The sequence below is a fragment of the Coregonus clupeaformis genome, unplaced genomic scaffold (genome assembly GCF_020615455.1).
Source record: "Coregonus clupeaformis isolate EN_2021a unplaced genomic scaffold, ASM2061545v1 scaf0148, whole genome shotgun sequence".
Lineage (NCBI taxonomy): Eukaryota > Metazoa > Chordata > Actinopteri > Salmoniformes > Salmonidae > Coregonus > Coregonus clupeaformis.
Window position 1 is genome coordinate 412,501 of NW_025533603.1, and position 22,949 is coordinate 435,449.

At 43.8% G+C, this 22,949-nt stretch overlaps 1 protein-coding gene and 1 pseudogene across 5 annotated transcripts in view; both read right to left on the minus strand.

Annotated features, from left to right (window-relative positions):
- The window catches only part of LOC121586231 (ephrin type-B receptor 5), a 63,487-nt gene that overhangs the window by 26,886 nt on the left and 13,652 nt on the right, over positions 1 to 22,949 (minus strand). For 4 of the 5 annotated variants that reach the window (XM_041902771.2, XM_041902769.2, XM_041902768.2 and 1 more), the window contains exons 2-5: positions 21,362 to 21,426; positions 8,069 to 8,341; positions 6,173 to 6,342; positions 5,672 to 5,967 (exon numbers count right to left, since the gene is read on the minus strand). In XM_041902771.2, the coding sequence (XP_041758705.2) occupies positions 5,672 to 5,967; positions 6,173 to 6,342; positions 8,069 to 8,341; positions 21,362 to 21,426 (804 nt within the window). Of the gene's footprint in view, positions 1 to 5,671; positions 5,968 to 6,172; positions 6,343 to 8,068; positions 8,342 to 19,875; positions 20,157 to 21,361; positions 21,427 to 22,949 lie in introns of those variants that run through there. The other variant, XM_041902770.2, reaches the window with a different exon arrangement.
- LOC121586234 lies at positions 15,361 to 16,742 on the minus strand (annotated as a pseudogene).

Here is a 22,949-nt window from a genome sequence, read left to right on the forward strand (position 1 = left end):
GAGATCTAAATATTAGACCCATGTGATTTTATATTTACATTATTTAGTAAACAGGGACATTGCACAATCATTTACATCTAAAAAAAAACACTGTGACGTATATTTGTCCGTAGTTCTGGGCAAATGAAATTCACCAGAGCAACCACAATCCTGGAGAGATACTAAAGGTAAATAAATATTCCTAAGAAATCTTAAGTGTTGAGGAACATATTTCATCAGTGTTGTTAAGGGATCTGTGTTAAGGAATACATACTGTATATCATCAGTGTTAAGGGAACTGTCTTAAGGAATATATATCATCAGTGTTAAGGGAACTGTGTTGAGGAATATATATCATCAGTGTTAAGGGAACAATGTGACATAAAACTGATGTGGACCTCCTTAGAAAGCCCCATGATGTATAATGGCTGTTTCATGTCTGGGTGAACAGGTGTAATTGTGTCTCATGCTCAGTCGTGCTTCTGCTGAGCATACGCTTTCTCTTTCTCTCTCTCTGGAGACGCAAATGTCAACGGAGAAAACATCTACTGTAGGTCTTCTGCTTAGCAGAGAACAGAGCGCTGCTTGTCTCCTGCTCTGTTCCCTGTCATCACTAGAGGATCTGAGAGGAGTTAGTGGTTCTGATGACTGAGCTGGTTAGAGCGTGGATGGTGCTTGTAACACCAAGCGGTTGTGGGTTTAATTCCAGCACAGGTCACTTCTAATGAATAGCTTAACTGTAAGTCCATTTGGATTACAGCTTTTGCTGAATGAACATATCATTCATCAGTTCCGATCTTGAATGTGCCTTGAACCCCCTTAGAGCCGTACAACTGAGTTCTTGGAGTCTACACAGATATTTATACAAGAGCCTCAGAGACAATGTAGAATAAAAACCCACAGCGACCACAGTGACCACAGCCCAGCAACCGTCTCAGCTATCATTTTTCTCATCCAAACGACCAAACAGGGACAACAATGCCATGACGTCACATCCACATCATTAGTCAATGACTTGATCAACTAAGCATAATCACAGAATAATTAGAACACAAAAAACCCTGCGTGGGTGGGGCACCCACTCCTTGTGATCTGTTTAGCCCTATCTGGGAGGCCAAGCCACAGAGCCACAAAGTGGAGTTGAAGTGGTTATTTGTCAGTAAATATCAATCAAAGTGGGACAAACCGTGTGAGTGGTGGAGAGAGCCCAGATGTAAGCCATTAGAGCATGAAGACATTTCACAGTTGACTTGGTACAGAGCAGCAGTATTAATGAAGCTGTTAGCTAGCTTGGGACTGGGAGGCCCCTGACCAGCCCTGGCCTGTGGAGGAGAGGGTAGCATATAGCACCACAGAGAACTGCTGGACTGGACCTTTACTGGACCTTTACCTTCAACTGTCAACAGTCCAGGGATAACACACACACACTCACTCACATACACACACACACACATAGAGACAAAACTAAAATGGTTATTTGGCTGTCCCCATAGGAGAACCCTTCGAAGAACCCTATTTGGTTCCAAGTAGAGCCCTTTCGGTTCCAGGTCGAACCCTTTTGGGTTCCATGTAGGACCCTTTCCACAGAGAGTTCTACATGGAACCCAAAACGGTTCTACGTGGAACCAAAAAGGGTTCTCCTTGGAAACAAAAGGGGTTCTCCTATGGGGACAGCCGAATAACTCTTTTGGAACCCTTTTATCTAAGAGTGTAGTAACAGACAAACAAACAAGCACACCACACCACACCACACAGGCTCCTGCTCTCCACATCTCAGTCAATACCCCTTCCCCCTCTCCCTGTGTCCTTACTTTCGTCAGACTTTCTGCTTGCTCAATTCCTTGAGTCATTAACTTGTGTCCACTTATCCATTCTCTCCCTCCATCTCTCCCTCTCTCTTTCCCTCTCTCTCTCGCTGTGGTTTCTGTCACTTGTTCACAGACGAGTGGCCATTACATCACTATGACCTAAATGTGTCACATCGCTCTTTCCCTCCTCCCTCCCTCTCTCTCCCCCCCTCCCCTCTCTCTATCCCCCTCCCCTCTCTCTATCCCCCCTCCTCTCTCTCTCTCTCTCTCTCTCTCTCTCTATCCCCCCTCCTCTCTCCCTCCCCTCTCTCTATCCCCCTCCTCTCCCCCGCTCCCTCCCCCCTCTCTATCCCCCCTCCTCTCTTCCTCTCCCTCCCCCCTCTCTATCCCCCCTCCTCTCTCTCTTTCTCTCTCTCTCTCTCTCTCTCTCTCGCTCCCCTCCCCTCTCTCTATCCCCCCTCCTCTCTCCCTCCCCTCTCTCTATCCCCCTCCTCTCCCGCTCCCTCCCCCCTCTCTATCCCCCCTCCTCTCTTCCTCTCCCTCCCCCCTCTCTCTCCCCCTCCCTCTCTCTCTCTGCCTCTCCCCTCTCTCTCTCCCCCTCCCCTCTCTCTATCCCCCCTCCTCTCTCTCTCCCTCTCTCTTTCCCTACTCCCTCTCTCGATATTCCATGATGTATTTCTTGAGATTTCTCCAAAACGTATCTTTCTCGTTGACCCCCACCCAGTGAAGATTGAACCCTTTACTCCTTCAGGGTGCACACTGACACAGACTGTGGTGTAGTGTCCATGTCCCTGTTGTGTGTGTGTGTGTGTGAGTGTGTGAGTGAGTGAGTGAGTGAGTGAGTGAGTGAGTGAGTGAGTGAGTGAGTGAGCGAGAGAGAGAGAGAGAGAGAGAGAGAGAGAGAGAGAGAGAGAGAGAGAGAGAGAGAGAGAGAGAGAGAGAGAGAGAGAGAGAGTGTGTTCCTCTCCTCCTCTGTGCTAACACACTGGGTCAAGTGGGACTAGTTGAAGCAGTAGTTGAGCTCTTGGTCTGACAAGCTGTCTCTTATTCCCCTGAGCTCTGCTCCCTTCCTGCTTCTCCAGTGAAAACACCAACACAGAGACAAAACACAACACAAAGCCCTCATCTCCTACTTATGCTCCCAGACATAAGCACATATTCATTTACAGTGGGGAAAAAAAGTATTTAGTCAGCCACCAATTGTGCAAGTTCTCCCACTTAAAAAGATGAGAGAGGCCTGTGATTTTCATCATAGGTACACGTCAACTATGACAGACATAATGAGAAAAAAAAATCCAGAAAATCACATTGTAGGATTTTTTATGAATTTATTTGCAAATTATGGTGGAAAATAAGTATTTGGTCAATAACAAAAGTTTCTCAATACTTTGTTGTATACCCTTTGTTGGCAATGACACAGGTCAAACGTTTTCTGTAAGTCTTCACAAGGTTTTCACACACTGTTGCTGGTATTTTGGCCCATTCCTCCATGCAGATCTCCTCTAGAGCAGTGATGTTTTGGGGCTGTCGCTGGGCAACACGGACTTTCAACTCCCTCCAAATATTTTCTATGGGGTTGAGATCTGGAGACTGGCTAGGCCACTCCAGGACCTTGAAATGCTTCTTACGAAGCCACTCCTTCGTTACCCAGGCAGTGTGTTTGGGATCATTGTCATGCTGAAGGACCCAGCCACGTTTCATCTTCAATGCCCTTGCTGATGGAAGGAGGTTTTCATTCAAAATCTCACGATACATGGCCCCATTCATTCTTTCCTTTACACGGATCAGTCGTCCTGGTCCCTTAGCAGAAAAACAGCCCCAAAGCATGATGTTTCCACCCCCATGCTTCACAGTAGGTATGGTGTTCTTTGGATGCAACTCAGCATTCTTTGTCCTCCAAACACGACGAGTTGAGTTTTTACCAAAAAGTTCTATTTTGGTTTAATCTGACCATATGACATTCTCCCAATCCTCTTCTGGATCATCCAAAAGCACTCTAGCAAACTTCAGACGGGCCTGGACATGTACTGGCTTAAGCAGGGGGACACGTCTGGCACTGCAGGATTTGAGTCCCTGACGGCGTAGTGTGTTACTGATGGTAGGCTTTGTTACTTTGGTCCCAGCTCTCTGCAGGTCATTCACTAGGTCCCCCTGTGTGGTTCTGGGATTTTTGCTCACCGTTCTTGTGATCATTTTGACCCCACGGGGTGAGAACTTGCGTGGAGCCCCAGATCGAGGGAGATTATCAGTGGTCTTGTATGTCTTCCATTTCCTAATAATTGCTCCCACAGTTGATTTCTTCAAACCAAGCTGCTTACCTATTGCAGATTCAGTCTTCCCAGCCTGGTGCAGGTCTACAATTTTGTTTCTGGTGTCCTTTGACAGCTCTTTGGTCTTGGCCATAGTGGAGTTTGGAGTGTGACTGTTTGAGGTTGTGGACAGGTGTCTTTTATACTGATAACAAGTTCAAACAGGTGCCATTAATACAAGTAACGAGTGGAGGACAGAGGAGCCTCTTAAAGAATAAGTTACAGGTCTGTGAGAGCCAGAAATCTTGCTTGTTTGTAGGTGACCAAATACTTATTTTCCACCATAATTTGCAAATAAATTCATTAAAAATCCTACAATGTGATTTTCTGGATTTTTTTTCCTCAATTTGTCTGCCATAGTTGACGTGTACCTATGATGAAAATTACAGGCCTCTCTCATCTTTTTAAGTGGGAGAACTTGCACAATTGGTGGCTGACTAAATACTTTTTTCCCCCACTGTATGTAGGATGTTGTTGACATAGTCTCATAAAACATTTGTCCATCATAAACCCCCCCACACGAAACACACACACACGCACACTGCACAGGGCCATTGTCCATCCCTGCCCTCCTCCCCCTGTCCTCTCAGTCAAGTTGGGCCAGTGATCAGAGTGGCAGACGGCAGCAGTTCCATCTCATATTGATCCAGACAGTTAGTGACACAGGGGACAGGTGAACTGACAGGAGGGGGGGCAGGAGAACTGACAGGAGGGGGGACAGGAGAACTGACAGGAGGGGGGACAGGAGAACTGACAGAAGGGGTGACAGGTGAACTGACAGGAGGGGGGAGAGGAGAACTGACAGGAGGGGGGACAGGAGAACTGACAGGAGGGGGGACAGGAGAACTGACAGAAGGGGGGACAGGAGAACTGACAGGAGGGTGAACAGGAGAACTGACAGGAGTTGGACAGGAGAACTGACAGGAGAACTGACAGGAGGGGGGACAGGAGAACTGACAGGAGGGGGGACAGGAGAACTGACAGGAGCGGGGACAGGAGAACTGACAGGAGGGGGGACAGGAGAACTGACATGAGGGGGGACAGGAGAACTGACAGGAGCGGGGACAGGAGAACTGACAGGAGGGGGGACAGGAGAACTGACAGGAGAACTGACAGGAGGGGGGACAGGAGAACTGACAGGAGGGGGGACAGGAGAACTGACAGGAGGGGGGACAGGAGAACTGACAGGAGGGGGGACAGGAGAACTGACATGAGGGGGGACAGGAGAACTGACAGGAGGGGGGACAGGAGAACTAACAGGAGGGGGGACAGGAGAACTGACAGGAGGGGGGACAGGAGAACTGACAGGATGGGGGAAAGGAGAACAGACAGGAGGGGGACAAGTGAACTGACAGGCGGGGGGACATGAGAACTAACAGGAGGGGGGACAGGAGAACTGACAGGAGGGGGGACAGGAGAACTGACAGGAAAATTGACAGGAAGGGGGAGAGGAGGCCAAAACTTTAGATATTGTTAGATATTGTTGGTCCTTTGACATTTTAGTGTGTGTGTGTGATTTAAGTTTCAAAAAGTATACCAGACTTTGTTGATATTAATGTTTACATTGGGACTCACCTAAGCAGGCAGATCCGTTTTGACTGGGCTCGTATCCCTCTTCACAGATGCACCCGCCCACCGGCACCATCCAGTCACCTTCTGCGTTGCAGTGCATGCGAGGGGCAGAGCCTCCCTGTGCTTGGCTGTGGAGAACACAAGTCCCAGTCACAGGGACCAGGGCAGTAGGCTCTGCCCCTGAGGGTGTGGCCGGATAGGAAGCAAGATAGAGATTGGTTGCCGGGCAGCGGCGGTAGAAGATGGACACACCCATGAGAGAGACGCATGCGCCACTGTCGACGATGGCCAGGACGAATCTGAAACAAGGGTCAAGGGTCATAACATGTTAACTTATTATCAGGATTGAAGGACCACTAGATAGGTGACAGCGTGGATTTAGGTGTGTTAGTTAGCATACACTATTGCCTACAAGGTGGCAAAGGACTTTTTGTCACAAGTGATGAGCATGGTTTGAATATGGGAATTTGTCATGAATTTGTTTCAAATGTTCTCATACAGTACCCATTGCGTGTGAGCGGAGCGAAGCTGCGGGTTTTGACATTGACCCGTCGGTAGCGGTCTGGTTGGTACTGGTGAGGCAGGCTGGGCTCCACCTTGGTGAAACTCTTATCTGCTGCTATGGTGTCAATCTTCACCCAGCCCTCCCTCGTGTCCTTCTCTCCACTGGATGGCTGGACAGGGATGGGGGAGGGGAGAAAGAGAGGGAGGGGAGGAGAGGGGGATAAGAGAGAGAGATCATGAAAAAGCAAGGGATCAGGGAGAAGGAGAAGATAAAGAGTATGTAACAGTTGATTAAAGTATTTAACAGAATACAACAGTTAGTTAGCTCTGAGGGTACTAATTGAGTCAAATATAAAACAGTCGCGGACCAGTGACAGTCTGTGTTTTAATCTAATCTAATTCTCCCCAGAGTTCCAAGGTAACCGTGCTAACTTTCCCCAGAGAGTTCCAAGGTAACCGTGCTAACTTTCCCCAGAGAGTTCCAAGGTAACCGTGCTAACTTTCCCCAGAGAGTTTCAAGGTAACCGTGCTAACTTTCCCCAGAGAGTTCCAAGGTAACCGTGCTAACTTTCCCCAGAGAGTTTCAAGGTAACCGTGCTAACTTTCCCCAGAGAGTTCCAAGGTAACCGTGCTAACTTTCCCCAGAGAGTTTCAAGGTAACCGTGCTAACTTTCCCCAGAGAGTTTCAAGGTAACCGTGCTAACTTTCCCCAGAGACTCAGACTCCTGGCCTTCCTGCTGCTCCACACTCTACATTCCGCTACACTTCACTCATCAGGCTCTTATTTGCATTTTTAAACAGCATCTAACTTTCCCCAAGGAGAAATGTATTCATCCACAAATACTGCATCCTTCCTTCTGTGAGAGCAGCACACGACACGCTGACGCAACAAGAGCTCAGCACTCTATCAGCTCGGCAAAACAGCTCTGTAACTGCTCTCCACTGGAAACCACAAGCCCTGAGGGTAGGAACTACAAAGCACCGATGTGAGATGGGAAAGTTTGTTTATTTAATGAGATTGAGGGGGATGAGAATGAGAGGAATGTTATGGCAAACCAAAGCAACATTATTTCCTTGTTTTTGGAACATGATTTTTGGAGTATGCAGAATTACATATTACCAAAATGGGATATTTGGAAATGTAGTCTTTATGCTCTACGTCTTGACAGAAGTTTTTAGAAACTATAAATACCATGGGAAGAGACAATTACTTAAAGATTATTGTTTTGAATTTGAACCCATTAAAAATCTTAATTTGCTTAAAATTATTAGTATAAATCGAAAAATGTATCAGTTTCACTTAGTGTAAAAAGATTTGACAGCAATACCATATCAAATTCTAGTCAGTTTTTGATGTCCCAATACCTTGGCATCGGGTCTATGAACTGACATATAAAACAACAATTGACACATCAATTAATTAATTTTAATGTAAGCTATTATATAAAAGACTTGCTACAAAAAGAATGCTCAATATATGGGGCATTGAACAGTCAGCCTTGTGTAGACATGAGGAAACAGAATCAATAGAACATATTTTCTGGTACCGTCCATCGGTGGCTCGCTTTTGGAGTCAGGTCCAGGAATGGTTGTTATGTCATAACTACAACTAAAACCTTATCAATATGGATAATGTAGCTAGTTTGACCATATTGTCAATGTTAAGCAAGCTAGCTAACTTCATTATTAGCAACGTCAGCTTATCAAGCTAGCTAAAATATTATCTGGTTGAAGCATTGTTCCGACTAAAAAGCACATTAATGAAAAAAATTATTATTTCCGACATCACAATTAGGAAAAAGGATGTTCCGACGATTATGTGAATGTGGCATTACACCTAAAATAAGAAGGTGGGATATTAGTGGCATGATGGGAAGTGTAGTCTTTCTGCCTTACCTCTGCAGCCCATGTCCTCTCCAGCTCTCTCTGTGAGTCGGCCTGTTTGTAGTAGAGGGTGAGCGTCTCGCGGCAGGAGGGCGAGGGCGAGCGCAGACTGGCACAGTCCCGCACCGAGAAACGCAGCGTCACAAAGACCCGTGGTGCCGAGAAGCGTAAGAGGAAGGGCGTGGCCAGCCAGTTGTCCTGGACACGGGGGTTCTGATTGACGTTGCAGACCTCAAAGGTCCGGATAAGATTCCCCCTGTCATCCAGGACACTGACCTCATCCCACTGAGGGGGGGAGAGAGAGAGAGAGAGAGACAACAACAACACAATTAGACCCAACCAAATCATGAGAAAACAAAAAGATAATTACTTGACACATTGGAAAGAATTAACAAAAAAACGGAGCAAACTAGAATGCTATTTGGCCCTAAAAAGAGAGTACACAGTGGCAGAATACCTGACCACTGTGACTGACCCAAACTTAAGGAAAGCTTTGATTATGTACAGACTCAGTGAGCATAGCCTTGCTATTGAGAAAGGCTGCCGTAGGCAGACCTGGCTCTCAAGAGAAGACAGGCTATGTGCACACTGCCCACAAAATGAGGTGGAAACTGAGCTGCACTTCCTAACCTCCTGCCAAATGTATGACCATATTAGAGACAAATATTTCCCTCAGATTACAGAGATCCACAAAGAATTGGAAAACAAACCTAATTTTGGTAAACTCCCTTATCTTCTGGGTGAAAAACCACAGTGTGCCATCACAGCAGCAATATTTGTGACCTGTTGCCACAAGAAAAGGGCAACCAGTGAAGAACAAACACCATTGTAAATAGAACCCATATTTATGTTTATTTATTTTCCCATTTGTACTTTAACTATTTGCACATTGTTACAACACTGTATATATACATAATATGACATTTGAAATGTCTTTATTCTTTTGGAACTTGTGTCAGTGTAATATTTACTGTTCACTTTTTATTGTTTATTTCACTTTTGTTTATCCATTTCACTTGCTATGGCAATGTCAGCATATGTTTCCCATGCCAATAAAACCCCTTGAATTGAGTTGAATTGAGAGAGAGAGAGAGAGAGAGAGAGAGAGAGAGAGAGAGAGAGAGAGAGAGAGAGAGAGAGAGAGAGAGAGAGAGAGAGAGAGAGAGAGAGAGAGAGAGAGAGAGTGGCATGGTGTTATAAGTCATGAGACGATATAAAACACAGTTGTATTTTTTTCATGTTGAAAATGTTCTCAGAACACTTTTAGCATGGTCTGTTCATTATTTTAGGTGATAACTACAGGGGTTTATGGGACCTTGAGTGGAATGTCATCCAAAAGTATTGTTCTCTGTTAGCTGGGTGATAAGTTATTGTCAGCATCATATTTAACTAGCTCTCTGCCTCTGTGCTGTGTGTTTGACATTTGATGCCCTATTCAGACAGAGAGATGACGAATAAGGGGCATGTGTGCATAGTTTGTAAATCCGAGGGAAAAATGGCACATGGACTCAAAGATACAACTTTTACATTTTCATTGTAATATACAGTGTTATGATATCAGAGAAGATTTTATCATAATACAATGTAATAAACTGATAACATATACAAACATATTCTCTAATGAATGCACACATATAAACACAGTCATATTGTGCATATGCTTTGTGTCTGTGTGACTGAATTCCCTGTTCACTAAACTCAGTCAGACTTGATGGGAGAGATGATAAGAGGAGTTGTGTTGGAAGGATGATAGCCTGTAGAGAAGAATGGGTAGAGTCTCTCAGTGAAGGTGCAGCCAGTGTAAGAGTAGATATGAGACCTGGCCTCCACATCATAAAAGGAGACCTCACCCTCCTCATAATCCATAAACACCCCCACCTTCTGGGACTTCACTCTCAGGGAGAGGGGGGCTCCATGGTCAGCACCAGCAACATACTTCCCATCCATCAGCGCCACAGTCCAGTATCCATTTACAAGACTCAGTGAATTATTCCCCTTCCTGTTGATGGACTCTCTAGCCACTCCTAAACCCCATGAAGTCCTCCCTTTCACCTGAACTTCATAGTATAATCGCCCTGAGGAGAACCCATCCTTTCCTAAAACACGGGTATGATAATCAAACCTCTTTGGGTTGGGAGGGAGATTCTGCTTTTTGTCTCCATATCTCACTTGTTTCCTGTCCTTAGACAGGATAAGTTTGGTATACGCTGTATCAGGGTCCAGATTCACATCCACTGTACACTGCTGTATCCTCTTCAGATCAGCAACACACACATTTTCAATCTCTTTACCGAGTGTCTCCTCCAGCTGAGACACAACTCTTCTCAGAGTCCCCACACCCACACTGCTATGAACACAGATCTCAGACCAGTTCTTGGTGTGTGGAAGGGTGGCACAGAGAGATGGGGAGCTCTGAAGGAGGAGGAGGTGGTCCTCAATATCTGACAGCTGCTCCAGCTCAGTGCTTCCTCTCTTTAGCTCAGTGATTTCCTGCTCCAGCTCTTCAATGAGCCCTTCAGCCCGCTTCTCTGCTGCTTTCTGCTTCTCCTCAACCACCTCAATGAGCTCAGCCTGGCTTCTCTCAATGGAGCGCACTAGAGCAGTAAAGATCTGCACGCTGTCCGCTATCTCTCTCTTTGCATCTATCTTGCTGAGCTCTACTGCCTGTTTGATCTCCTTAACCTTCAGCAGTTTCCCCTGGATCATCTCCTGAACTTTACCCTTAGTCTTCCTCATCTGAGGTCAGTGCTGTCCCAGTATCCTCTGATACAGGCCTTGCAGTAGTTGTGTCCACATGGGATGGAGACTGGCTCAGTGAACACATCCAGACAGATAGAGCACTGGAACTGCTCTTCAGACAGGACAATGCTGGAGGAAGCCATTGCTGGAAACAGACCAAAAAATATATAATTTATGAAAGTCTCTGAAATGTAATTAAATATATATTTTGTACAATTCTCCTATTTTATATTTAAAAAAAATATTCAAACAGACGTGTCCTCTCAGTGTCAACAACACACTATTTATCACATCACATCAAGGTTTTTGTCATAATATTCTCTCTACTTTCTTTCTACTCAACTAAACATGTGTTGACTGTTGCTTTTCTTCCGCTGATCAGGAAAATGATTTTTAAAAATGACTGTAGACTACAATAGGTGCAGCTGTATATATAGATTCTTGAAGTATAAAAGATTGATCCTGTTCATAACATTCAGGTTTCTAGTTTAGTGTTTCACTTCAGCCAAGTGAAGTTCCTAAGCCCCTCCCTGCCTACTGTTTACTGAATGCAGGGCTGATACTCTGCTCTTAAAGGAATAGAGTCCATACTGTATACAGCTTAGATCATCCATTCTTGTCAGTCAATCTTCTCTATAACACACTGTGAGCTGTTCATGTACTGGTCTCACTGTGTAAATACATACTTTTTAAATGATCTATTCAATACATTAGTTCATTACTTTATTGGACTTTATGGAACCTTCAATTAAATGTATTCCAAAGTCCAAGCAGTGTTCTCTTTAATGGGTCATTATCAGTATAACAGACACCACCTTCTCCCTTTGTGTGCTGTCTATTTGTGTTTGACATCAGATGTGCTCTACTGAATGTGAGGAGGAATAAGGAGTCTGTATGAGTAGCTATAAATCCTGCAGGAAACAAAGAAAGTGGCATATGGTCAAAGACAAAACATTTTTAGGTCCCGCTTTAAATGAAGTTAAGATTGTAAAGCCTTCATAAAGCCTTCAGAAACACTACAGAAATGTGTTACAAATCATCTATAACTGTGTCATACTTTATAAAGGGTTCCTAAATGTGGCATAACTGTGTGACATAATCACCAATGTCAAATGTGACATAACCCACTATGTCAAATATGACATAAACCTGTGCTTTATAAAGGGTGGCATAAGCACCTCTTAATAAAGGACCTTTTAAATCATATTAAATTGAGGCTTCACAAAGCATTTATAAACCTGTTAAGCATCTTGGTAGAGCATTGCAACACCAGGATAGTGGGTTCGATTCATTGTCGAGTAATAGTGAAGACATCAAAACTATGAAATAACACATATTGAATCATGTAGTAACCAAAAAAGTGTTAAACAAATCAACATGTATTTTATATTTGAGATTCTTCAAATAGCCACCCTTTGCCTTGATGACAGCTTTGCACACTCTTGGCATTTTCTCAACCAGCTTCACCTGGAATGCTTTTCCAACAGTCTTGAAGGAGTTCTACATGATTCCATATGTGTTATTTCATAGTTTTGATGTCTTCACTATTATTCTACAATATAGAAAATAGTAAAAATAAAGAAAAACCCTTGAATGAGTAGGTGTTCTAAAACTTTTGACCGGTAGAGTATATTATATTACTCTAAAACATTTCTAGGATGGCCAAACCTTTTTCCCTCTTGGGTCACAGGAGGTTGATGGAACTTTAATTGGGGAGGACGGGCTCGTGGTAATGGCTGGAACGGAATAAGTTGAATGGCATCAAATACATCAAACACACGGTTTGATGCCATTCCATTCGCTCCGTTCCAGCCATTATTATTAGCCGTTCTCCCCTCAGCAGCCTCCACTGTCTTGGGTGCATAGTCAATATTGGATTTGACCTCAACCTTCCCCCAAAATGCTGTGCTACAGGATAACACACACTCTAAAGTGCAGTAATGCACAGCAAAAAAACGCTGGTAGGGCCTTTTAAAATCAAATCATTTGTTTTGCCTACTTCTGTGTTTTTTCTCCAAATGTCATTTTCTCTGTTTTGTTTTTCCAGGTTTCGGATTTCCCAATTTTGGGGGGTTTTCATACCTTTTTCACACTTTTTTCTTTATAGAAAAACAACAACATTTTATTTTATGTGTTCATAACAATGCTTAAACCAAATCAGAGGATACCTTTTGAGGTCTGGAAAAAATCTAAGAAAAATAGATTTTTTAGTGTAGTTGCTCTTTAATTCAGTGAGCATGTCCTGCAATGTTGTTTGGTTAGCAGGAAGTGCACATGTGATGATTATGTATTCCATATACCGGTACTGTGATTCGCATTGTGGCCGCCATTAGAATGGGTGCAGTAAAAGGCCAGCAACACTCCGTATTAATCAGAGCCCCATGACATGGCACCATATATACATTCTACAGAACTTATTGAGGATTCCCTACAGTGCTTTTACCGTGGCATGCAGAATAGTTCTTGTTCTAAGCCAATATATATTCCATATACAGTGATTTGCATTGGGGGCATTTATTTGACCTTGGAACATGTTTTAAAACCCACATTTAATGCAAATGTCACTTAAATCATGTGAACAAATATTAATCATTGTTAATGTTTAGACAATTACTTTTCATATATCATGAATAAATAGAGGTTATTGACACGTTTCTACTATTACGTGGGGGACTTTTATTTTGAAATCTTTCGACATTCCGTGACCCGGAAGTAATTTTTCGTGTCGCTAACGAGACACTGATCATATGATGAGTTCGTGAATCATATGACTGCTTCTGGTGCCACTGGACAGCGAAAATACGTAAATTAACCTTTATTTATTGTAATTTTAATTCGTTTGTAGTAGTTGAGTTGGATTACATACTGTAGCTACCTCAATCGTTATTTCAAATAATGTTGGTGACTTCACAGCAATTGTGCTAGCAAGCAGGCTCAGCTAAATAAAAATCCCCCTAGATATAGCCACATCATGAGATTTGTAAATGAAAGAGGAATATAATAACACGAATCGAATGGAGTTTCCCATCTCCCCATTTAGAGTTTCTGGGGAGATGGTGTGACAAGCATTTCCTAACAGACCTGCTAACTTTCTTTGTTAGTTTTAAACTGGAACTGACAGCGTTTAAAATACGTTGCAGATATGAAACAAACAGACAATCATAATATAAGTCCAAAATATCAAATTCCCAGTTGATGCTATAAAACCAACTTTATAAGAGGTTTTTAAAAATAGGTTATATTTGACTCAACATTTCATGACATACACTGAGGCATTGTTGGCAGAATAGTTGGATGTAATTCAATGCATGATTCAAATAATTCACCAATACATTTCTTGGTAGTCCAACAAATATTGCTATCAGGTTGTAAATCATAGCTGGCCTGGTACATTGTTTGCTGCCTCCATTCGGGATGCACTGTTTTAGTGTCAATGACTCAATATTTTAGGAAAAAAAACAGACGAATGTAAGAAAGGCTGGGAATGTCAATACAATCAAACTAGCAAGGGCAATGATCACAAGTCAGTCATAACGTGGCTAATAGGCTAGCGTATCTATTTATGTAGTAAGCTAAAAACACGAAGCCTAACGTTAGCTAGATAGCTGCTAGGAGGATGTCATGTCATGTCATTGGAGGAGTGGGTGAGTGACTGACTTTGAATGATGGCAGGCCTGTGTGGCAAATGGTTTGTTTGCATAAAGACCTACTGTAGATCTGATTGGCTATGGTGCACCGGTCTGCGTAGACTCCGGTCCTGGACGAGACATATGTTTTTATTAGGTTTTATTGCAGTGTCCATTAATTGTCCGAACGCACGGCAGCTTTCCCACTCTATATTGCTATAGAATTTTCACAAAAACCTTAGTATACGTAATTCCCAAACATTCTAAGAATTTATGAAAACGTGAAAATGCACCATATCTAAGTGCCCGCTTGTCAGAAAATGTTTTTAAAAGTGTCATATTCTTCCTGGGGGTGTATATGAACAGATTTTAATATGATTTCATGTTGCTAAGATGCTGTCAGTTCCACATTAAGGTTGGAACCAACATGCAGTACCAAATAAAAGGAAATGTATGATTTAAACATGTCTTTAATGTTTATTTGTTTTAGCTGTTAGTGATAATTCCCTAAGTGTTAATCCATTTGTTTTTACATCATTAAGCCTTTATTCATGTGTTATGAATGACCAAAGGTGTCTGACTTCATAGTAAGTACTGCATCATATGATATAAGGCATTTATGTATGTGTTATAAATGACCAAAGGGGTCTGACTTTAAATTAAGTACAGCGTCATGCAATATAGAGTCTTTATGGATGTGTTATCAATAACCGAAAGTGTCTCACTTCAAACTTAGTATTATAGGATACAGCATAAAGTGTCAATAAATAGGTTATTAACGTTCTGCTGATTTATGAAGGTTCTCTCATGATCCACAGGTTACTGTAGGTTGTGAGAGATTTGTTTATATCATATTCGACATAGTGGGTTATGTCACATTTGACATTGCTGTTTATTTTGCACTGTTATGCCACATTTATGAACCCTTTATAAAGCATGACATACGGTTATAGATGCTTTGTAACACATGTATGTAGTGCTTATGAAGGCATTTTGAAGGCTTTATGAAGCCTTCTTAAGCTGAACATCATTTAAAGTGGGACCAATTTAGTCAACATCATAGAATATTAACATTGTAAAATCTTATCAATGACAGTATGCCAATTTATTCTCTATTAAAATTAAACATATCAACAAATTCAAATTGACAGGTTTCTTTGCTTCCTTGTGACTGAATTCCCTGTTCACTAAACTCAGTCAGACTTGATGGGAGAGATGATTAGTGGAGCTGAGTTATTACCAGTATGATTTTTGCCTGTAGAGAACAGTGGGTATGGTTTCTCAGTGAAGGTGCAGCCAGTGTAAGAGTAGATATGAGACCTGGCCTCAACATCATAAAAGGAGACCTGACCCTCCTCATAATCCATAAACACCCCCACCTTCTGGGACTTCACTCTCAGGGAGAGGGGGGCTCCATGGTCAGCACCAGCAACATACTTCCCATCCATCAGCGCCACAGTCCAGTATCCATTTACAAGACTCAGTGAATTATTCCCCTTCCTGTTGATGGACTCTCTAGCCACTCCTAAAGCCCAATAAATATTTCCTTTCACCTGTACCTCATAGTAGAAACTCCCGGAGGAGAACCCGTCCTTTCCTAAAACACGGGGATCAATACTAAACCTCTCTGGGTTAGCAGGGAGATTTAGCTTTATGTCGCCATATCTCACTTGTTTCCTATCTTCAGACAGGATGAGATGAGGACATGCTGTATCAGGGTCCAGAGTCACATCCACTGCACACTGCTGCATCCTCTTCAGCTTGACTTCTCCATCTCTTTATTGAGTGTCTCCTCCAGCTGAGACACAGTTCTCCTCACAGTCCCCACACCCAGACCGCTGTGAACACTGATATCAGACCAGGTCTTGGTTTGAGGAAGGGTGCAGATCGATGGGGAGCTCTGGAGGAGGAGTAGGAGGTGGTCTTCAATAACTGAGAGCTGCTCTATCTCAGTGCTTCTAGTCTTTAGCTCAGTGATTTCCTGCTCCAGCTCTTCAATTAACCTTTCAGCCCGCTTCTCTGCTGCTTTCTGCTTCTTCTCAACCACCTCAGTGAGCTCAGACTGGCTTCTCTCAATGCAGCGCGCTAGAGCAGTGAAGATCTGCACACTGTCTACTATTTCTTTTTCTGCATCTCTCTTGCTGAGCTCTACTGCCTGTTCAATCTCCTTAACCTTCTGCAGTCTCTCCTGGATCATCTTCTGAACTTTACCCTTAGTCTTCCCCATCTGAGTCTTCCTCTCTCCATACTCTTCCTCTATGGAGACAGTTTTGTGGGTCTTGTGGTCTCCCTCAGTGCAAAACTGACACACACACACGTCTGGTCTCTATTACAGACAGCTCCAGGGGTCTCTCATGCTTCTTACAAACCCGGTCTTCCAGGTTCTCCACAGGGTTGATCAGCTTGTGTTTCTTGAAAGACGCCAGTATCTGATGAGGCTCCAGGTGAGTCTCACAGTAAGAGGCCAGACACACCAGGCAGGACTTCAGGGCCTTGTGCTCCCCCTCAGTGCAGACGTCACATGGTACTTCTCCAGATTTGGCGAGGGTTGTGGCTTGGGCTTGTCCTGGAGTGATGGGTGTGGCTTCAACTGGAGCCAACTTCTTGAGCTGAGCAGTTATTTCAGAAATGAAAGTGTTGACACGAAGCTCAGGTCTTCTGTCAAATTTCTCCTTACACATTGGACACTGGCACAGGTCAGTGCTGTCCCAGTATCCTCTGATACAGGCCTTGCTGTAGTTGTGTCCACATGGGATGGAGACTGGCTCAGTGAACACATCCAGACAGATAGAACACTGGAACTGCTCTTCAGACAGGACAATGCTGGAGGAAGCCATAGCTGGGGAACAGACCAAATAACATAATGTTTGATATTCTCTCTGAAATCAGTCATTCTATCTTTGAAAAAATAAATAATTATATTATTTCATTTCTTAGTTTGAACAATATAGCAATACACTGTTTTATGTCACACCATATCAGACAATCTCTCTACATTCTCTCTACTCACCTCAGCGTGTGTTGACTCTGTTCTTTCACTTCCTCTGATCAGAAAAGGCTCCAGTGACTGGACACTACAGTAGGTAACAGTACAGCTGTATAGATAGATTCTTTAAATTGTAAAAGTTCAAACCTGTTCATAACATTCAGTTTTTCACTTCAGCCAAGTGAAATCCTAAGCCCCTCCCTACCTATTGTTTACTGACTTCAGGGCTGATACTCTGCTCTTAAAGGAATAGAGTCCATATTTAACAGCTTGGCTCTCATTCAGGGGTGTATTCATTCCGCCAAACAGTTGCAAAACATTTTGTTCTGCAACTAAAATGAGAGTTTCTATTGGACAAATTCAGGTAGTTCCCTCCCCATTTCATTACGTTTGCTTACGTTTAAGAAAAGTTTTTCAACAGAATCGGTGGAATGAATACAACCCTGTTACTATAATACCGTTTCTATCTTGTGTATAACACACTACTTACTGTCTATGTATGCTGCAATAGTATATAAACAGGTCTTATGAAATATAAATACATACTGTACTTACTGAGTGCAACATGATTTTACACAGACATTTATACATTGTGTATCAATCAAAAACGTACAGTATATTCGTAAATTGTCTATATAAACAGCTCACAGTGCGTAAAACGTTACTGCTAATCATAACATGGTCTTCTTGAACACATGTATGGGTGTGTGTGCGTGAGTGAGTGAGTTCATGTGTGCTAAAGTGTCGAGAATCAGAGCAGGTGGTCAGCAGTTCAAGTAGCCTAACTGAACACAAACACAGGTGTTAGTGAGTATAGATACTGTCTTACCAAGTGCAATAGGTCTACAGCCTTATCTATTGTTTAGACAATCTTCTAGTGTAAATATTAAGCTTTGCTCTGTACAGAGAAATATTATGTGAGATCCCAATCTGTGGAATAAACACTTTACCTTATCTCATGCACACCAGACCACTGAGAAGGCAACACAAGTGTGTTTGATAATCCTGCACTTTGCTCATGGAACACTGAGAGAGGGTATCTCAGGCTAAGTGCAGTGTTATCTAACTTCACAGATTTTTTTCATGAAAATATGCTTGACAATAATCAATCAAGTACACAGAACTGCTTATAAAATGTTAAAATCTTAACTTAGTATGTGTAAAGTCATTTACATGTAATTTGCATTTGTGTGTGTGATATTGTTTGCATCTTTTACGTGCTGGTGCATTATTGCCATGCATCTCTCTCTCTCTCTCTCTCTCTCTCTCTCTCTCTCTCTCTCTCTCTCTCTCTCTCTCTCTCTCTCTCTCTCTCTCTCTCTCTCCTCCTCTCTCTCTCTCTCTCTCTCTCTCTCTCTCTCTCTCTCTCTCTCTTTCTCTCGCTGTCTCTCTCTCTCGCTCTCTCTTTTTCTCTCTCTATTTTTGGTAATGGAGGATAAGAACACACGTTTATGGTGTGGAGCGTAAGATGCAAAATTCAGGACAGCTGAAGTGAAAACTGAAGCTTCTCAAAACAGTCGCTCATGAGAAGATCTGCTGAATGAGTCAAATGTAAATGTGATGTACGGCTTAGTTTCAGCGATTATACACTAGGACGCTCCTCTGTATGAAAAGGCTTTGCTTTAGGCCATTGTGGCCCTGAGTGACAAGCATTTTCTTTTGTAACACAGTAGCTACTCTACTGCTGTGTATTAGCCCTCATCATCATTCCAATTTGCCAGGGTCCTGATCAGTACACACTATCTGAGTTTACTGTATCTCTTGTGTGTGTGTGTGTGTGTGTGTGTGTGTATGTGTCTATCACCTTGTCCACAGAACCAAAGCCCTGCACCATCACACTGACAGAGAGAGTGCATTCCCATTTGTTGCAATTGGAGTAATGATAACATCAGTGAACACATGAAAAGAGGCTGAAAGGCTGGCAGACTAATGGAGAGAGGCGAGGGACAGTCCCTCCCAGGCACTGATCCAGGTTATGTTAGGAGAGAAAGAGGGAAAAAGAGAAGGAGAGAGAAATTGGAGGGAGAGAGAGAGGGAGGTAGAAAGAGGGAGCGAGAGTGTGTGTGTGCATGCGTGTGACAGAATGTGTTTGTGTGAGAGAGAGAAGGAGAGAGAGAGAGCGAGTGAGAGAGAGAGGGGGGAGAGGACTGTCCCCTCCAGGATGTATTTCCAAGTTATGTTAGGAGAGGGAGACAGAGAAGGAGAGAGAAATGGAGGGAGAGAGAGTGGGAGGGAGAAAGAGGGACCGAGAGTGTGTGTGTGCATGCGTGTGACAGAATGTGTTTGTGTGAGAGAGAGAAGGAGAGAGAGAGAGAGAGGTACTGAAAGGTAAAATACATGGTACGGGATGGAGTGGAGACTCTCAGCCAGGCATACAGGATGAGTGTGAGTGAGTGAGCACAGGTCTAAATGTGTGACATCGCGTGTGTGCTGTGCCACCGTACCGCCATGAAAATACTGAAACCCACCTGCTTGCATTTGTTTTCTGTGTTTTCCTCCTTCCTCTTATCCCCTTCCCCCTCTTTCTCTCTCCCTCTCATGAGCGGAAAAAATAGACAGATTGGGGAGAGGGGGGTGGAGGAGAGAGAAGAGTCATCGCTGTGATTTAATCTGAACCGAAATCCCAGAAAAACACAACATCTCCACAGTGACAGAGGACAGGGAGGGGCAAGGCCTCGGACACACTGAAGGGCACAGAGAGAGAGAGAGGAGGGAGGGAGGGAGGAGAGAGGGAGGAGAGAGAGGGAGACGGGATGGGGGTGATGTGGATGAAGAGAGGAACGGAAAGCAGAGGGCGGCAGGTAGCTTAGTGGTTAAGAGCGTTGTGCCAGTAACCGAAAGGTCGCTGGTTCTAATCCCCGAGCCGACTAGGTGAAAAATCTGTCGATGTGCCCTTGAGCAAGGCACTTAACCCTAATTGCTCCTGTAAGTCGCTCTGGATAAGAGCGTCTGCTAAATGACTAAAATGTAAATGAAGAGAGGATGGATGGAAGAAGGGAGGAAGAGAAAGGGAGAATTGACAGGGAGAGCAGAAGCTCAATGCCACCAACACCCTGCAGGGCAGAGAGGAGTGGAGGAGGGATGGAGAGGAGAGAGAGGAGTGCTGGAGGGATGGAGAGAGGCAGAGGAGGAGAGGCAGGACAGGGAGGAGCAGGGACACACTGGAGGGCAGAGGAAGACAGAGAGGGGGAGAGGCAGTGAAGGGTAGCGACAGCAGGGTAGAGGAGCTGCTCCTCTCTAGGTCGAAGGGGCTGGAGAGAGAGAGGGGGAGAGGAGAAGCAAGATGAAGGGAGGAAAACATATATAAAGAGTATCCACAGGCCCTCAAGCCAAAGAGAAGACATTATGAAAAGAGAAGGGTGAGGAAAGGGTTAACGGAAAACTCTCCCTCTCTCTACCTCGCTCTCTCTTCCTCTTTGTCTGCTTCTCTTAGCTTGGTGCCCCAGGTCCAATAACCATATCTCCATCTCAGAACCACTTATCTTCTCTGTGGCTCTATAAAAAACACACCCATGCAAATGCAAGTCTTCCTCACAGCAATCAGCGTCATCATACTCAGCTGGCTCTAATACACACCAGGCCTGTAGTGTATGGTATTCATCCAAGCTCAAAGTGTAGCTATTGGGAACACAATATGAGTTTGGCACATATTTCATGCAATAACACCAGGAAGACTGATGGATACAAGAGTACAAGAGTCCACACACACACACACGCGCACACACACATACACACAGGCTTTGAATTTCTCTGATCAGCTTATGAACTGGAGCGTCATAATGCAATCTATTACCAATGTCAACATTGATAATGTCATATCGATCAGTAGCTATGTTTCAAATTACACCCTATATCCCCTATGAAGTGCACTACTTTTGACCAGAGCCCTGTGTGTGTGTGTGTGTTTGTGTGTGTGTGTTTTGAGATTTGCCCAGTGATTTGTCCTCTGCTTACCCCAGTGTCAGGATACGTGGTCCAGCCAAGCTCGGAGGTAGACTCTGTTGTATCCAGCAACATTACTGAGAGGGAGAGAGAGAGAGAAAGAAAGAAAGAGAGAGAGAGAGAGGGGGAGAGGGAGAGGGAGAGGGAGAGGGAGGGAGAGAGAGAGGAGGGGGATAGAAAGGGGGGAGAAACAAATTCTATTGTTAGAAAAGTGAAACCCAGAGCATTGATTTTCCACTTGAGGAAATGGTTGGCGAAACAGTCCACTAGTACATAGCACCAACAGCATCCGGAGAAGAAGCCTAACTACCAATTATTCCCAAGTTTCATGCGGTACCTTTGAGTGCTTGCAACAGCGTTCTTTAAGCCCTTGGATGTCAGCTACTTTAGGATTAGGGAAGCAAACATAGTCCATAAATCAGTCATCATTTCACATGAGAGAGAGAGAGAGAGTAACCCTCAGTCTGCTTCAATCTGTCATTCTAAAGTTCTTTGAAGAGTGAGTGATTGAACAGAGGACTAAACAGACGAGTGTTTAGAACACATACGGTGTTGATGGAGGAACACATACGGTGTTGATGGAGGAACACATACGGTGTTGATGGAGGAACACATACGGTGTTGATGGAGGAACACATACGGTGTTGATGGAGGAACACATACGGTGTTGATGGAGGAACACATACGGTGTTGATAGAGGAACACATGACACGTGATCACATTGATGATGACACCAGCACAGACAGGGTTAACACAGAGCAAACACACTGTCTGCTTCCATCACACACTGCACTAATCAGCTAACCTAATTAGCATGAAGACATACACACACACACGCGTGCGCACACACACACACACACACAGACACTAACACAAACACACACGCACACACAGAAAGGGAGAGAGAGACAGAGAACGACAGAGGGAGAGAGAGATGAGAGATACTGACACAGAGAGAGAGAGAGATGAGAGACTGACACACAGAGAGAGAGAGATGAGAGACTGACACAGCGAGAGAGAGAGAGAGAGAGATGAGAGACTGACACAGAGAGAGAGAGAGATGAGAGACTGACACAGAGAGAGAGAGAGATGAGAGACTGACACAGAGAGAGAGAGAGAGAGAGAGAGAGAGAGAGATGAGAGACTGACACAGAGAGAGAGATATGAGAGAGACTGACACAGAGAGAGAGAGAGATGAGAGACTGACACAGAGAGAGAGAGAGATGAGAGACTGACACAGAGAGAGAGAGAGATGAGAGACTGACACAGAGAGAGAGAGAGATGAGAGACTGACACAGAGAGAGAGAGAGAGAGATGAGAGACTGACACAGAGAGAGATATATGAGAGAGACTGACAGAGAGAGGCAGAGTGCTGAAGGCTACATCACACAGATACAGAAACCATTCTCTGTTTACAAATGAATCATTTCTGCATTTCAGTCATGATATTTTAATGTATCATCATTTCTAATTAATGTTCCAGAGTTTTCTGCATGAGAGGGGAAGAGCACAGATCTTTCTGTCTTTTTCTCCAACAGAAACAGAGATAGAGATAAAGTGGGAGAGACTGTCAGCTAAGTGATGATCAGGGAGATGGAAT